The sequence below is a fragment of the Myotis davidii genome, unplaced genomic scaffold (genome assembly GCF_000327345.1).
Source record: "Myotis davidii unplaced genomic scaffold, ASM32734v1 scaffold164, whole genome shotgun sequence".
NCBI classification, from domain to species: domain Eukaryota; kingdom Metazoa; phylum Chordata; class Mammalia; order Chiroptera; family Vespertilionidae; genus Myotis; species Myotis davidii.
In genome coordinates, this window is record NW_006296417.1 from 1,451,343 (window position 1) to 1,468,612 (window position 17,270).

A 17,270-nucleotide genomic window follows, 5' to 3' on the forward strand; every position below is an offset into this window, starting at 1 on the left:
ATCTGGAATCTGACACACACAGCAGATGGCCTCCCTCCAGCCTCCCGCACCAACACAAACACATCGGCGAACCTGGCCCGACGCTGGCAGGCGAGGCAGAAATTGCAGATCCGTTCAGCTGCCATGGCCGCGGCCAGCGGCCTTCCCCATGCTGACTGCTGTCCGCAGGACAGAGGCCCTGCCGTCACCTGGCAGCGAAGGGGCGAGCCTGTCCCTTATGGCCCAGTCCCACGTCGTCCTGGAGCGAGGAGGGGGTATGACAGGGACCTGGGCGCCTGCTGGGACCCGCGGCTCAGCGTCACCGAGCTCATGTCTCTTCAGCCCTTTAGAGCTCATTGGCCACTTGAGAAGTTACTGCCGAGCTATTAGCTACTCCCCCAGAGTCGTTACGGCTTGGACCCCTTCCAGGCGGCACATACTGTGCCGTGTGTTGGATTCGGGGGATTCAGAGAAGAACATGAAATATCGTCCTGGCAAGCACCCCGAATAGTCATCTGTGAGGAAGTGCGTTTGGAGTTGCAATGTGTCCTCTTTGCTGAGATATCTTAACCAGGTTTGCCTGGTTTGGGGTTAAGATTGAGTGAAATCCCTTCTGTTTTTATGGCAGCATATTCCCCATGCATGTGTGCATATATGCATGAGTATGTGTGTCCGTGTGTGTGCAGGCGTGTGATCATGACTTAAGAATGAAGCGTAGAGCATGTGGATCCTTAGGCACAGCCAAAATCTGAAAAGATGTCATGATCGCGTCCGCTTCTAGGTAGTCCGACCCGCGAAGCCCCTCTTTCCTGCTTCCCGCTGAAATACAAGCGGTGCGTTTGTTACTCTGGCTTTGGCTCCGTCCTGACCGCGCCCAGGAGCTCTCCTCTTCCCACGCTCTCAGCATCGGCTCCTGCAGGAAGCTCTCCCTTCCTTCCCCTCGTCACACTTGACTGTGGCCTTGATGACAATAGATCAGCGGCACTTAGCAAGTGTCGGTGGTATTTCTACTAATCGAGCTGGAAAACAATCCAATGGGCCCGGCCAGTGTGGCTCAGTGATTGAGCGTCAACCTGTGAATCAGGAAGTCACGGTTCAATTCCCGCTCAGAGCACATTCCCCGGGTTGTGGGCTCCACCCCTAGTGTGGGGCGTGCAGGAGGCAGCTGATCCATGATTCTCTCTCATCATTGAGGTGTGTGTGTCTCTCTCTCTCCCTCTCCCTTCCTCTCTAAAATCAATAAAAATAGGTTTGTTTAAAAAACAAACAATAACAACAAAAATAGTCCCATGGCCCATCACCACGGAGTGACAGCGAGACCCAGGTCACCTGTGTTCCTGTCCAGGGAGGCCTCTGGGGGTTCTGACTGCAGCTCTGGCCGTGGAGTTTGTCACCCTCCAGTCCTGACAGCTCTGGGCAGGGCTCCATGGTGGGGTGGCCACAGAATCAGCAGGCTCCAGGGAAACTCATGGCTGTGAAGTGGTCGGAGCCCCTCGAGAACTGGGGCACCCCCTCTGCTCTTCCTCCCTCCAAGTCCCCACACGCTCCTGGTGGTTTCTGTGGCTGCCACCCTGACTCCCAGGTCCCCGTCGTCACGTGGGTGTGAGGGGCATCCTTACACAACAGCAGAGATCAGGAAGGAGACTGTGAAACCGAGGGTTTTATATCTAGCAAAACTGTCCTTCAAGTATCGAGGCTTTAGAGAAATATTTTTAAACATGTAAGAGTTTTTGCCCAGTTGGCGTGGCTTACCATGTGCATTATTAACCGGTACACGTGTAGTGGTTGAGCGTCGACCTATGAACCAGGAGGGCACGGTTCCATTCCCGCCTGGGTTTCCAGGTCGATCCCCACTAGGGGGCGTGCAGGAGGCAGCCAATCGATGTTTCTCTCCCTCCCTCTCCCTTCCTCTCTCTCTCAAAATCAGTAAAATATATTTGAAGGGAAAGGAAGCCAGAAATAAAACGGATCACTTTCCCTTCTACTTGGAAGACTCCTGGACGTGGTTTCTGTAGCTCATTAGCTATTAAAATTATTAACAAATTATTATTTCCAATTGCACGTGGTTATGGGATTCATTATTCCCTCTCATGCCCAGACCTGTATGCAGTTTACTCTGAACGTGAATTAGCCAGAGCCATCCAGTTTCTAAACAGGCTTGGACCAGGTTCACTGACTCGAGCCCAACAAGCCACACAGGGCTGAGCCGCCAAAGGCCCCCCTCTCCCCCCGCTCCATAATTTATTGGGAACTTAATTGAGACTAATTATTGTCTCTGTTCCCAGAGGAGCATCTGTCCAGCATCTGCTGTGACACCATGTGCTCGGATGCCTGGCTCATCTGGGACGTGAGTGGAAGGGCATGAATGTTTTCCGGGGACGGATCCTGCTGTAACGTTTTATGGGAAACTCCAGCGGTTTCTTTCGCCTGCGGTGTTAATGCGCAGCGCCTCTCCAACGCGCCGGAGCCGAGGTCTGCAGTGTCCTCAGAACACGCTGCCTCGGGGAGACCCACCCCCAAGGAGGAGGTGGGCGGCCTTGGCAAGAGCGGCTAAGCCCGGCTGGTGTGGCTCTGTGGACTGAGCATTGGCCCAGGGACCGAGCGGTCCTGGGTTCGATTCCCAGTCAGGGCACATGCTCTGGTTGTGGGCTCCATCCCCAGTGGGGGGCGTGCAGGAGGCAGCCAATGCATGATTCTCTCTCATCACTGATGTTTCTCTCTCTCTCTCCCTTCCTCTCTGAAATCAGTGAAAATATATTAAATAGTAATAATAAAAAAGGTAGTCATGGGTGGGAGCAGGCAGAACTGCAAACTGCCTACTCGTAAAGCCGCGTGCCAGAGCCTCGCAGGGCGGGCGAGCTCGGGCGCCGGCAGCCAGCTCCCCGGCTGGTCCCTGTGGGAGCCCTGGGCCTGGGCCTCCGAACACTCAGGCCTGTGCAGCCCATCCCCTCCGCACACTTTCCCGAAGAGGCCGGGCTGTCTCGCTGGGCCCTGGGGACCTCCCCTGGGAACCATTCGCAGGCAGAGCCCTGAGAATTCCTGAGCGTTTTCCTAGCGGGCGCGGGGCGGCCAGGGCGGCGGGGCAGGGAGGTGCCGTTTCACCTGGAGGCGCTGTGGGGCTGGGCAGTGGGCAGCGGGCGGGCCCCTGCTGGTGCTCCTTAAGCCTGTGTTCTCCGCAGCAGCCGCGTGGTCGCGGACGGAGGGTGCCTTTGGGGCTGGTCCCACTCGCGCTGGGGTCTCAGGAGAACCACGCCACGTCACTCCCCTGGAGCAGCCCTTTCTTTCTAATTCTCTGACGACAAGATGCTCGGGACGCATCTGTGAAGGCGACCACAAGACGAGCTAGCATGTGTGTGCATTTGTGTGCACACATGTACATGCGTGTGGGTCTGTGCGCGCGCGTGTGTGCGTGTGTGTGTGTGCAACAGGGGTGTGGGGACCAAAGCGGAGGAGAAAGCAGTGCCTGAGGTGCCCATGTGACAAGCGCTGGTGCCCAGTAACGGCTTCTGTAGGCGAGAGCAAGAGGAAATACACACATGGCCACTTGGACGTCGGTTCAGGTCTGGCACAGCTGCCCCCCCCCTCCCCGAATGTGAAAGCGTGAAGTCCCAGACTGGAGGCGTGGGGCTGAATTCCTCAGCAGGCCGGCTGGGCCCACAGAGGTGTCGTCAGGTTTGGAGTTCATGGCCAACATCTTAAAATCAGGAGGTTGCCCGGCTGGTGTGGCTCAGTGGATAGAGTGTTGGCCTGTGGACTGAAGGGTTTCCGGTTCGATTCTGGTCAAGGGCGCTTCCCTCAGTTGCAGGCTTAGGCTCGATGTGAGGGAGAGGCAGCCAATCAATGTGTCTCTCTCACATCAATGTGTCTCTCTCTCTGTCTCTCCCTCTCTCTTCCACTCTCTCTAAACATCAAGGGGAAAATATCCTCGGGTGAGGATTAACAAGGACAAGAGACAGAGTCCACGCAGAGCTCTCTGCTCTGCCTCCCTCCTGCGTCCCGCAGGCCCCAGGCTCCAGGGTCCGGGGCAGGGCCCTCGGGGAGGCTGGCCTCTGCCCGCGTCTCCTCTCACCGTCTCTCCTCCTCCCGGGCAGGTGGGTGGCCGGCCCGTGGAGCCCCTGCTCCGCGACCTGCGAGAAGGGCGTCCAGCAGCGGGAGGTGACCTGCGTGCACCAGCTGCCGAATGGCACCCACGTCACCACGCGGCCCCTCTACTGCCAGGGCGCCCGGCCTGCACCCGTGCAGAGCTGCGAGGGCCAGGACTGCCTGTCCATCTGGGAAGCGTCCGAGTGGTCACAGGTGGGTGCCCGGGCCGCCACCGGGGCCGCTGGCCCTTGTCCACAGGGGCCTCTGCGTGGTCCCTTTTCCTGCGTCGTGTTTGTGACACAGCTTCACGTGTCACGGTCTTCACCAGCCCCCAAGCAACTCAGAGCTGTGTGGGCGCTCACATGCTCTTCACGTCCATCCGAGATACCAACATGGCTAAAATACATGGGGAACGTGTTACTGATCATGGATAGTTGCTTTCTGATAACATATAGCACACTACTTTTACGTCCCATTTCCTGTGAAAATTCTCAGGTAGATAGAGATGTATGGACACATGAATAGAGAGAGAGACAGATAAATAGACAGATAAGTAAATAGGTACATAGAAAGATACATAGATAGATACATAGATAAATACATAGATACATAGATGGATATCTATAATAATGAAAGCATAATATGCAAATCGACCAAACTGCTGAACAGTGGAGCAACCATCCAGATGACCATCTGGACGACCACACTATGACACCCACTGGCGCCAGGCCAGCCAACGTGGGTGCGATGCGATTGGTTGGGGGCCCAGCCATCGCCCCATGATCGCCCCAAAGAGGGAGGCCCAGGCCCCGGCCGGCGGCACTGCAGCAGGCAGCCTGGGCCTCCCTCTGCAGGGGCGATTCATCGGGGAGCCCTGGCCGGGTAGGCGGGGCCTACCTCTTTGGGGCGATTGATTGCAGGGCTCCCAGACTGTGAGAGAGCACAGGCCGGGCTGAGGGATCCCCTCCCCACCAATGTACACAATTTTGTGCACCGGGCCTCTAGTATAAATAGATCCATGGATACATAGATGATATATAAACACATGGATAGATACATAGGTACATAGATAAATAAATACATAGATCATAGGTATATAGTTACATAAATAGGTACATAAATCCATAGGTATATACATAGATACATAGATACATAAGTACATACATAGATATATAGATAGATACATAGATAGATGCATAGGTAGATACATCCACAGATAGATCATAGATGCGCAGGCCTGCCTTTAATGCCCTTGGGGCATATTGGAACCTCGTGTCAGACTGGGAAGGAGGTTTCACAGGAAGGAGGCAGGCTGTGCGTCCCAGCGGCAGGCGGCTCCTGGGAGGGACCGCGTTCGCTGAGCTTGTCCAGGTCCTGCCTCTCGCCCATCGCCACTTTGGAAAGGGGTCAATGGAGCCCTCGGTGTGTCACTCTGCAGGCTGCTCGTGCCCGTGCCGCTTTCTCTTCGGTGACAGCATTCTTCGAGGCTTCACGATTTCGATGGTTTGGCTGGAAAGCAGCAAACTCGCCGGCTGAAGGGCCAGCTTCCTCCGGGTCCCCCTGGAGGTGTGTTCTAGCAAAGTCAGAGGGCTCCGGCCAAGACACTGTTCAGTGTGGAAAATATTTTTAAAGTTCCCCTTTATTGCCAAACAGTTGGAATGATTTAGAATAAGAAAGCATTCAGCCCGTTCTTAATGAATGAAACGTCTGCCCAGGGCCGTTCTAAAACGAAGCTTCCTTTTCAGACAGATCTTGACGTTGTAGCCATTGAAGGGCCTGCGTGTGGAACCTACCCTTTGTGATATTTTAAGAAAAGAAGAGAATTTAAATTGTCTTAAAATATGTTTGTATTGATTTCGGAGCAAAGGGAGAGGGGGAGAGAGAGAGAGAAACATCCATGATGAGAGAGAATCATGGATCGGCTGCCTCCTGCACGCCCCCTACTGGGGATTCAGCCCTCAACCCGGGCATGTGCCCTGACTGGGAATCAAACCGTGGCCTCCTGGTTCATAGGTCGACACTCAACCACTGAGCCACACCGGCCAGGCCAAGAGTTTAAAAATTGTGCTTGATTTTTTTTTTTTAATTAATATGGACTTAGGTTTGTAAGTTTAACATCCCAGGGACCTTTTTCGGGGCGGGGGGTGGGTGGGTACTTGTTGCAGGTGTAGGGGCAGGTAAGTAGTCTCTCTCCCCTCCCCCACCTCCCAGGAGCCATAGGGCCTTAACCACCTGGGTCTTGATCCAAAAAAGATTTATACTTTAATCAGATCAAAACCATACATTTTTCATTCAGATTCTTTCTTATATGGAAGAAACAGACATGCTCTTTCCCAAAATACCCCAGCCTGACATTATCAGCTGTCAGCATCGGATTGAAGAGCACCATCTCGGGAGGCGTGAGCCAGCGGAGACGAGATTTATAGAGGCATCTCCATCTCCGTCTCCATCCACCTATGTGCCCCATCACGCCCGAGCCGCCTCTGGAAACCCTGTCCGCACCCACCCGTCTCCCAGGGCTCAGCCCAGGCTTGAGCTGAGTGCATCTTTCCTTCTTATTTCTTTTTAAAAGTATTTTTTATTAATTTCAGAGAAGAAGGGAGAGGGAGAGAGAGAGAAACATCAGTGATGAGAGAGAATCATGGATCGGCTACCTCCTGCACGCCCCACACTGGGGATCGAGTCCGCAACCCGGGCATGTGCCTGCCCGGGAAGTGAACCCTGACTTCCTGGTTCATAGGTCAATGCTCAACCACTGAACCACACCGGCCGGGCCCCAACGTATTTCTACCACGTTGCCCCGGGCCGAAGCCCCTCGGACATTTCTTCCCCTGGAAACACTTGGGTTCAGATGGGTTATTGACAGGTTGCCGGGTTTAGCCGGCCTGAGGATCTTTTTCACTAGCTGCTCGCCAGCACTGTTAGAGCGAGGCACAGACGTCGAGAAGGAAGAAAGGGGGCTGGCCGTCTCCTGTCCTCAGCTCCCAGGCCCCATCCCTGGATCCGAGGCCGAGAGAGAAACTGCACATCATCCCCAGGTCCCTTCCTCCCAAGGCAGCCTGGCCTGCAAGGGCCCAGGCGCCCAGCCAGCGGGCTGTCGCGCAGCCGGGCCACGGCAGGGGTTGGCCAAGAGACAGGCTGGACAGTCTGGGAAAGGGACGAGGAAGGAGGAAGAGGAATGACAAAGCAGAGAGTTGGACAGAGTGGGGAGGAGGCCCTTGGTTGAGAAGGATCCAGAGGGGTGGATGCGGGTGCCACGGAAGAGCCAGGAGTCAAATGGTGAGAACGGAGTTGAAATGATGGGGGGACCATGGCCGTTCAGAAGAGCAGGGGACCACCCCTCAGCACAGTCACCCAGGGCTCCCTGCAGCCACCCACCTGCCCGGGCCGCCCCGTGGGCCTAGCCCGCCTTCGCCTGACCCTGGCGTCCCCTGAAACCAGCCGCTCCCCCCGCCCCGAGTGACACCACGGCCCGTGGATTTCTGCTAAAACAAGCGGGTCTACCTCGGTCTCCAAAAGCAAAAGAAAAACAACTTCCTGGGACCTTCAGACAGAGCTAAACTGCATGCCTCGGAAAAGTAAGGCTAGACAGCATTTGGGGGAAAATGTTAAGGACGGATGGAAAGAATAGCATGTGTCCTTTCTGGGCATTCTTGCCGAAGTCAGCTTTGTTGTAGCTGAAGAACATCACTGTTATCGTCCCCTTATTTTAGGTAAATGAAGCAAATATGAAAAAGGAAGTTAGAGCCGGGCTGGTGTGGCTCAGTGGTTGAGCGTTGACCTATGAACCAGAAGGTCACCGGTTTGATTCCCGGTCAGGGCACGTGCCCGGGTTGCAGGCTCGGTTCCCAGTGTGGGGCCTGCAGGAGGCAGCCAATCCATGATTCTCTCTCATCATTGATGTTTCTCTCTCACCCTCTCCCTTTCTCTCTGAAATCAATAAAATATATTAAAAAACATACAAACAAATAAACAAGAAACCTGGCCCCTGGTCCCTGCACCCTCTGCACCGGGCCTGGCCCTGGGTGGGGCCTCCCTGGGCATGGGGGGACTCGCATGGCGCTGCCCGGCCTCAGCACCAGCCGTGTTTTGCAGTGTTCCGCCAGCTGTGGCCACGGCACGCAGAAGCGCACGGTGACCTGCACCAACTCCCAAGGGAAGTGCGACGCGTCCACCCGGCCCCGCGCGGAGGAGGCGTGCGAGGACTACTCCGGCTGCTACGCGTGGAGGACCGGGGACTGGTCCAAGGTGAGCCAGCGCCCGCACTCCCGGCCGCCCGGCCGCTGTCACCCGGTGGGCCCTGCGTGACCAGGCAAATGCACTTCCTTTGCAAATGCTGCACCCACTGTTGACCCCACGCCGGGCGCCATTGGAAAGGGACAGCCCTTGTTCCACCTTGAGCCCGTGGTTTGACAATCCTGCCACAGGACTCTCACCAATGTTTTTATTTATTTGCTTATATATTTATTTATTTTTTTGATTTCAGAGAGAGGAAGGGAGAGGGAGAGAGAGATAGAAACATCCATGATGAGAGAAAACCATGGATCGGCTGCCTCCTGCACGCCCCCTACTGGGGATCCAGCCTGCAACCCGGGCATGTGCCCTGACGGGGAATCGAACCGTGACCTTCTGGTTCCTAGGTCTACACTCAACCACTGAGCCATGCCGGCCGGGCTCTGGTTGTTTTCTGATCAGAACTCAAACTGGTGGCAACTCACCTCCGTCTCCCCGGGAGGGCCCCGTGGTGCCCGACGGGTCGCTGAGGACATAGAGGGCGCCTGTCCGACAGGCACAATGGCATCATCTGGAGGCCGATGTGCAGGTGTGGGTGGGACCAAGCGGCAGAGGCTGCACGCAGTAGGGAGAGCGGGTCCCATGGCCACAGCGGGCAGCTCTGGTCTGTTGGCGCCTGGCTCTGTTCCTCTCTGCTGTGCCCTGCCCCTCCGCCCCAGGCCGGGCGGGCCCCTGTCCCTGGGGTAGAAGCTCAAGGAGGCTCTTACAGGGGTGCAGGGGTTTGAAACTGTCCCGGTGGCGAGGTCAGTTACCAAACTAGAGAGACGGGAGAGCGCCCCCTGCAAGGCCCCATGTTCCTGGCTTCCTGCTCGCCAGCCAGAATCCCATCTGGGGTCACCCTAGCTCTCTGCTTCCCCAGCTGCCATGTCCCAACCGGAGTCTGCAGGTCAGAGAGACCGGGGGTGAGGGAGATGGCTGGATGTGGGGGGATGTATGTAGGTGGGTTTGTGTGTGGGGGGGGCGGGGTTTGCCCCCCCCACTTCTAACGCCACTTCTTCAAAATAGACTCGCCCAGGCTGAAAACTGACTTCTGCGCATGGGCCACGAAGTTTCAATCGCACTGTATGCGTGCCCGCACGTGGTATTTTGTGGAAGAGCCACACTCAAGGGGCAAAAGAGCTGCATGTGGTTCGCGAGTCACAGTTTGCCAACCACTGGTGTAGATGGATGTAGGCATGTCACACAATGGTGTAGATGGATGTGCTGTGTCATGTGGATGGTAGAGTTGGATGTGAGTGTATCACATGGATGATGGTATAGATGGATGTAGGCATGTCACACAATGGTGTAGATGGATGTGCTGTGTGGGGGGCTCTAAGATAGCATCTGCCGTCTCGGGCTGGAGCCGGGACAGGGGATTTTCGTTCTTGCTTAGACCTGCTGGCTCAGGTTCCAGCAGCTTCCGAGGCTGGTGGCGCTCATGCCAAGTCGTGGGGGAATCTGTCACACATGCTTTTGACATTTTCCCAGGCAAGTGCCTTCCAGGCACAAACAGAAGAAGGAGTTACTGTAAGGGTATTCTCTCCCCCATCTCTCTCTCTCTCTCTCTCCTCCCCTCCCTTCCTTTCTCTCCCTCTCTCTCCCTCTCTCTCCCTCTCCCTCTCTCTCTCTCTCTCTCTTTCTCTCCCTCCCTCCCTCCCTCTCCCACCTCCCTTCGTTTCTCTCTCTCTCATTCTTTGTTACCCAAACCTCCCCCAGGCAGACTGGCCCCTCAGAGAATGGCCCAGTGACCACATCGGGGGTGATGCTGGGCAGTGAGGGTCCACCTCGCATCCTGTCACCCCCACCTAGTCTCCTGCTCCCCCAGAGCCCGGAACCCAGGCTCACGCACGCACAGCTGTAACATTCCTGCAGCGAGTCCGTCTTCCGAGACTTTTACAACCTCCTTTCGCTAATTCTCAAAACATCCCTCTGGGATCTGGAGTTCTTTATAGTCGTGACTTTACAGGCCAGAGAGACGGCGTCTCGCCCTAGTGGAGCCTGTCGTTAGGGTCTGGCCTCCCTGTGATGACAGAGACCTGGTCCCTCCCAGCGGGGGGGGGGGGATGTGGCTGGAAGAAGTGGGGGCCTCAGGGAGGGCAGGCCCGGGTGGGAGGTCCCATCACGCAGGCCCTGAGCCTCATGTTCCACCCCTCGGGGCATCATTCATGCATTTGGTGCGCGTTTATTGTGCACCTACTATGCTCGCAGCCCTGCATGCCACAGTGGCTGTTTGTGTAAGGATTAGAGAGGACTGAGGCCTGGTCTTAGTTCACAGTAGGCGGGCAGAAGTTGGGACCTGTAGCTATTATCACTTTTTCCGCCAAAATGTGTTCTTACTGATTTCAGAGAGGGGAATGGAGAGGGAGAGAGAGAGAAACATCAATGATAAGAGAGAATCATGAGTCGGCTGCCTCCTGCACGCCCCCTACTGGGGATCAAGCCAGCAACCCCAGGCATGTGCGCTGACCAGGAATCATACCGTGACCTCCTGGTTCATAGATCGATGCTCAAGCACTGAACCACGCTGGCAAGGGCAACAGTTATTTTATTTCAATACTAGAGGCCCGGTGCACGAAATTTGTGCACAGGTAGGGTCCCTAGGCATGGCCAGCAATCGAGGTCAATCGGAGCCTTCCTTCCGGCTGCTGGCCGGGGCCTGCCTTCCTTCTACGCCGCCCCCTGGTAGTCAGCACACATTGAACTCCTGAGGGGCACTGCATATTAGCCTTTTATATATATATAGATTGCTTTTCCTATGGAGCTCACACCCGAAATGTCTTTGGCGCCCCCTCCTGGCTGGGGGAGGGCGCCTGGGAGGGGTGGCAGGTCACCAGGCCCTGTGTGCTGGGGAGGGAGCATGAGGGGCTGGCACAGCCTCCAAGCCCCAGGCAAGGGGCTGTTGGGGTGAATTTAGGGCCTCTCCCTTGCCGCTCAGTTTCCGGTGTCTGGGGAGCCCCATGAAATGTTCGTGTAACAAACGACTTGAGAAAACCACCCAGCAGGGAAGGAGGGCTTCAGACAAGATCAGATCCGTTCCTTTGTCTTTTATAGATCCGTTTGCTTGCATTTTAAACGCCTGAAAAATGGCTTCCCTCCTGTGCTCGGTGCTAATCTGATGCTATCAGGCCGCACGGGCGGGCGGCCTCCTCGCTGTTCAATTAAAGCCAAGGCCGGTGGGATGGGGTGCGGGGGGAGGGGGATGGACGGAGATGGAATTCCTTGCCTGCGCCTCTGTCGTCCTTACTGTGGGGAGCTCAGGTGACAGGAGGAGGCCGTGCAAAAGCGAGCCACACACCTGTCTGGAATCGTGTCCGTCGTCAGGGCCATCTCGGCCTCTGTACCCCGGAGGCCACCTGGCTGAGCCGCCAGGTCAGTAGGTCAGGGCCAGTCACACCTGCCTGCAGAGGCCGGGCCCGGCCACCTGGGGGCGCTGAGCAATAGGCCAGGGACTCCCCGTCAGCCCTGCCCTCTGCTGATGTTAATAATAATAGCGCTGCTGGCCCAGCTGGTGTGGCTCAGTGGACAGAGCAGCAGTCTGCGGAGTGAAGGTCCCAGATTTCATTCAAGGGCACATGCCCGGGTTGCAGGCTCCATCCCCAGTAGGCAGGGTGCAGGAGGCAGCCAGTCACCTCTGTATGCCCCACACTGGGCATCGAGTCTGCAACCCGGGCATGTGCCCTGACCAGGAATCGAACCAGGTTCGTAGGTGGAAGCTAAGTCTTACGATGGCCCTTCATCGTTTCTGGGCAGAGACCTTGTCAGTGTTGCACTTGGCTTTGCTAGGCCCCCAGGATGGAGGCCTCATAACCACACCTGCACAAGATGGGGAAACCCTTGCTGGCGCTCCTGGCCCGGAAGTGACTCAGCCAGGCCACTGCCCGGCTGGCAGGGCCCTGCGACCTGGTGGCAGGGGGCGCCGTGGGAGCGAGGCAGGCATACTGCGGCGACTTCTCTGTCAGCCGGTGCAGTCTCCTAGGGACTTAGAAACCCAGCTGCCACCTGCCCCATATCCCTCCAGGAAGGGCCTACAGAGATACCTAGCTCTTGCCCGAATGCTGTGGCTCAGTGATTGAGCATCAACCTCTGAACCAGCAGGTCACCCTCCGATTCCAGGTGAGGGCTCCATCCCCAGTAGGGGGCGTGTGGGAGGCAGCTGATCCATGATTCTCAACATTGATGTTTTCATCTCTCCTTTCCCTTTCTCTCTAAATCAATAAACTTTATTTTTTAAGCCGTAGCTGGTCTGGCTCAGTGGATAGAGCTTTGGCCAGCAGACTGAAGGGTCCCAGGTTCGATTCGGGTCTGGGGCACATACCTGGGTTGCAGGCTCCATCCCTGGCCCTGGTCTGGGCACATGCGGGAGGCAACCAGTCGATGTATCTCTCTCACTTCGATGTTTCTCTCTCTCTCTCTCTGCCCCTCCTCCCTCCTTCCTTCCCACTCTCTCTAAAAATCACTGGAAAAGTATCTTTGGTTGAGGACCAACAACAGACAACCTTGCTCTTCCTCTGGGCTTGTCCCGTGCAGCGGGTGGTGCCAGGCCCCGGGTCCGAGTCCTGATCCAATGAGAAAAGGAAGGATGTTGGGGCGCTGCTGGGTCCCTGTCTCTCCTCATTGGTCTTGTCCGTGCCGAATGGTCACAGAAACAGGCCCTTGAGCACATGGAAACCCCGCTTTCTCAGGCAGCAGGGTTCTTATTTTATTTTATGGCCAATTTAGACATAAAGGTCTTTAATAGCATAGGGGGGCTCGTCAAACACCAGCTGAAAACCCGTCACTCATTCACGAAGTTCCGCGTTCACGATTAAAGCCATAGGTTTACATTATAAATAAGGCCGTGTCCAGTCTCGCGGGCACGATAACGTTGGGCCGGGGAACACTGCCGCTCGTGCGGGGTCAGGGGTCAGAACCGGTGGGAGAGCAGCGCTTCCGTAAGGGGCTGTCTGTCCATGGCGGTGTCTGCCTGTGCCCTCATCACCCCCCTTCCTGCGCCCAGGCACTGCCAGCTGAGCCCACGGAGTGCCGCCTGTTTTTAAATGTGTTTGTGCTGCTGTCTTTGGCGATTCACTCATAGGCCATGGCATAGCCGTGCACTGCGTTGGCATCAGATGGTCCACGTTGGCATAGGATTGCACCCATTGGCATAGCCTTGCACTGCGTTGGCATGGCTTTGCTCTGTTGTCATGACTTTGCCCCGTGTTGGCGCGACTGCTCCGTGTTGCTATGACTGGGGACGTTGGCATGACTGTTCTGTGTTCACAGGATTTCGCTTTGCATCAGGGCCCTGGGCCGGGAGATGGGATGTGGCACAGGGCGCACAGCGGGGCCTAGGCTCCTGGAGGCGGCCCCCCTGGGTTGAGCAGGCCAGGCCCACAGAGGGGTCGCGGGGGGTTTCCGCTTTTTTTGTGACTTGAAAAGACGGGGCCCTCCCCAGCACCATGGTCTCTGTGCCCCTTTATTCCTGTAAAGTGGAAAAAAACAACAAAAACAAGCCTGGCCGTGTGGCTCAGTGGTTGAGCATCCACCTATGAACCAGGAGGTCACAGTTCAATTCCCAGTCAGGGCACAGGCCTGGGTTGCGGGCTCCATCTCCAGTGGAGGGCGTGCAGGAGGCAGCCCATCCATGATTCTCTCTCATCACTGATGTTTCTCTCTCTCGCTCTCCATCTCCCTTTCTCTCTGACATCAACAAAAATATTTACTTTAAAAAAAACCCATGATCCTGCTTGTCCATCTATAAGTAGAGGTACCCACCTGGTGCACAGAGCCCTTGGGAGCAGAGGGTGCCACTTGCGTGCCGCGGTGCTTGTACCTGGTGCCGCCTGGGGCAGGCCTCCCAGGAAGAGACGGGAGGCCCATGGTCCAGATGCCACCTGGCCCCTCCCGGCGCCCAGCCCGGCGTGGCTGCTCAGGCTGCCCTGTCCCCCCGCAGTGCTCCTCCACCTGTGGGAAGGGCCTGCAGTCCCGCGTGGTGCAGTGCATGCACAAGGTCACCGGGCGCCATGGCAACGAGTGCCCCACCCTCTCGAAGCCGGCGGCCTACAGGCAGTGCCACCAGGAGGTCTGCAATGACAAGATCAATGTGAACAACAGCCAGGAAGCGCCTTCCTTGGTCTTATCTGAGCCCTGGAGAGGCCGACGTGGGTCACCTCCATAGCAGGTCAGAGGTGGGATTCCAGTCCTTGTCATGAGAAAGCTGTTGGCTAACTTCCATCTCAAACAGTGTCCCGCTGACCCCCCTGCCCACCCCTGGGGAACACGAGGGAATCCCCCCAAATGTTTTAGGGTTCCTAGGTGGGGCGGGGCAAAGGGAGGCGGTGGGGGTGTTGTTCGTGAATCCTTGGGGACGTCCGCACGGGATGTTCCTCAAGCCGGGCTCGAGAAAACGGGGGAAGTTTTAGTGGGTTTGGTCTTTTGTTCAACGGGGACCTTCTGTGCGAGCAGCTTGGTCCCGCGGGCTCCCAACTCGGCCGTAAGCGGGCATGGCCAGGCCAGCAGGGTGCAGGGCGAGAAACACTGAACACTGGTCCACTGGCGCCCAAACAGACATCCCTAGGGAGTATGTCCCACCCACAGCCCTTTCCCTGACGCTTGGAAGGCACCGGAATGAAGGGTGTTTCTCTGTGGCTGCGCTGGGTGGGGCGAGGGTGAGTGAGCTTATGGAAGCGCACCCCAGGCTGTTGTATGCACCAGCCCGCGGGGTCCCCCAGGGATGTCCCTCAGGCAGGGCCTCCTCTCTGCAGAACCATGACCCTTGTTTGTGCTGTGACCTTGCACTGTGACCTTGAGCTGTGTGGGCCCTTTGATCTTCAGCGCCCCATGTCCTCATGCTTCATAAATGCCCATAGTGACGAGGTCTCCTGCCACAAAATAACAGTGAGCGCCACTTAGCTCAGAAGCAGGGTGGGCAGTGCCCCCATCCCAAGGAGGCAGCCAGACCACCAAACTCTGCCACGTGGTCACGTTGGACACAGGGGTGCATCCCCTGTAGAAGAAAGCAGCAGCCGCAGTGTCCCCAGCAGGGGACATACCTCCTCAGGCTCCACCAGGCTCCACGGGGCAACGGTAAGGGCGGCCCACTGTGGGTCGGGCCATGGGCCACCTCCTGGCGTTTGTCACAATGACCCCCTGCCATCCGTAACCCCCAGGCTTTCTCTCTCCACTGTCCCCGTAGCTGCCCTGACCTATAAGTGCACGCGGGACCAGTGGACCGTGTACTGTCGGGTCATCCGGGAAAAGAACCTTTGCCAGGACATGCGGTGGTACCAGCGTTGCTGCCAGACGTGCAGGGACTTCTACGCCAACAAGATGCGCCGACCACTGCCCCCGCCCTCACCAAGCTCATGACACGCGCTCCCGCAGTCCCGCCACACTCCAGGGCCAGCTGAACACCCACCCATCTGAGGGCACAGCAGTCCTGCAGCCAGGATCCTCCAGAGCACAGCGCCCCTCCCCCCAGGCCATCCCAAGAATCCAGTCCCCGTAGAACTCAAGTGTGGACTTGACCTTTGCCTTGGTGCTTTTATACTTAATATATTGTTCAGAGCCACTGGCTGGCTTTCTGCAGTAAGGGGAAGATAGGCCTGAGCCACAGAATCGGCACAGTCTCGAAGGTTCCCTGGACCTCGGCGGGGGCACCTCTGACAACCGACAGCAGAGCAAGATGTCATTGGCCGCCTCTGCCTCCACTCTCTTCTGAGGTCCGGATTCCTGGTGCTTCGTGTATCACGGGGTGGAGCAGCCCAAACGGGACCGTGGACATGCAATCAGGCTTTATTCTGAAAGCCAGCGGCACCCTGGGCGGAAGGACAGATGCCGGCGGCCTCTCAGGAGGGGCCTTGCGACAACACAGGGACTTTGCCGTCCGCCCAGCGCTGAGAGCAGGTTCTCTGGACCCTGGGCCTGGCCTGGAGGACTTCCCTCTGCAAGGCTGGATCTGTGTGAACCAATGGGAGACCGGGGCCACGCCGCATTGCATCAGCTGTGTTGGGGAGAAGATTCCGGAAGGGTTTAGGTTTGGGGAGGTGCTTAATTGTCAGATCTCTGCTGTCCACCCAGGGAAATGGAAGACCCTCTCTTCCAGGTGCTGTGAGCAGCTCTGGGATCGCTTCCTGGCAGACGGGGGAGCCCAGGACAGCCTTGTCAGGGTCGTGGGGGCTCCTCTCTGCCTTCTGGGGCCCTCTACTCTACTTTTTGGGGGGGGCCCTCTATTCTAGCCAGGACTTCATAAATTTGGCACCTCGTGGATGGCTTCCCAGTGGCCGTGGCCACCTGCCTGAAGTTGATTATCTCCAGAACCTCAGAAGATTCGAGCTCAAGCCTGGCCGCTTCGTCCATCACGGGCAGGTTTCCTCCAGGGGACACTCCACCTAGTGGACCAGGATCCATGGAGGAGAGCCGCCTGGCCGGGACCAGGGACCACTGCCCGGCCATCCAGCCTTCCTGTAGCGCAGACCTTGTCATGTCCCTGTTGACCATCTACCCAGTGGGGCAAGTAGGACACCCAGAAAAGCATGAAGAGGGTCTTTCCCACCTTCAGTCTCTTCGCCCCTCAACACAGAGCTGTGCCCTCTCTGGAACCCGGGGAGGTGACCCCTCTGAGGGCACAGATGAGTCCTGACGACAGGGAACAACAGTCCTGCAGCCAGGATCCTCCAACCCACAGCACTGCTCGCGCACAGGCCGCTCACCGCTCACCTCCCGGGAGCTGGGAGGAAGGAACCCCAGCCTGGGAACGGACCCTGGATGCCAAGATGTCCGTTTCCCTGGCCAGCGTGGTGGCAGTTGGGTTGGTGCTCATGTTCAAGGACTTTGCCATGAAGACCCCGCCATCAACTCCGTTAGCCCAGAGGATGTGCGTGGGGCCTTCTCCGGGTGCTTTTTCGCTTATTGGCGCTGTGTCTGTGGTCTGTGTTTGTGTTGTGGATGTCACG

General features: G+C 57.1%; 1 protein-coding gene across 1 annotated transcript in view; it reads left to right on the top strand.

Annotated features, from left to right (window-relative positions):
- The window catches only part of ADAMTS17 (ADAM metallopeptidase with thrombospondin type 1 motif 17), an 86,058-nt gene extending 69,902 nt beyond the window's left edge, over window positions 1-16,156 (top strand). The window contains exons 20-24 of the mRNA XM_006771776.2: window positions 4,071-4,275; window positions 8,158-8,310; window positions 14,270-14,419; window positions 15,014-15,038; window positions 15,512-16,156. Of these exons, the coding sequence (XP_006771839.2) occupies window positions 4,071-4,275; window positions 8,158-8,310; window positions 14,270-14,419; window positions 15,014-15,038; window positions 15,512-15,684 (706 nt within the window). The 3' untranslated portion in view covers window positions 15,685-16,156. The remainder of the gene's footprint in view (window positions 1-4,070; window positions 4,276-8,157; window positions 8,311-14,269; window positions 14,420-15,013; window positions 15,039-15,511) is intronic.
- Window positions 16,157-17,270: the final 1,114 nt, after the last annotated feature.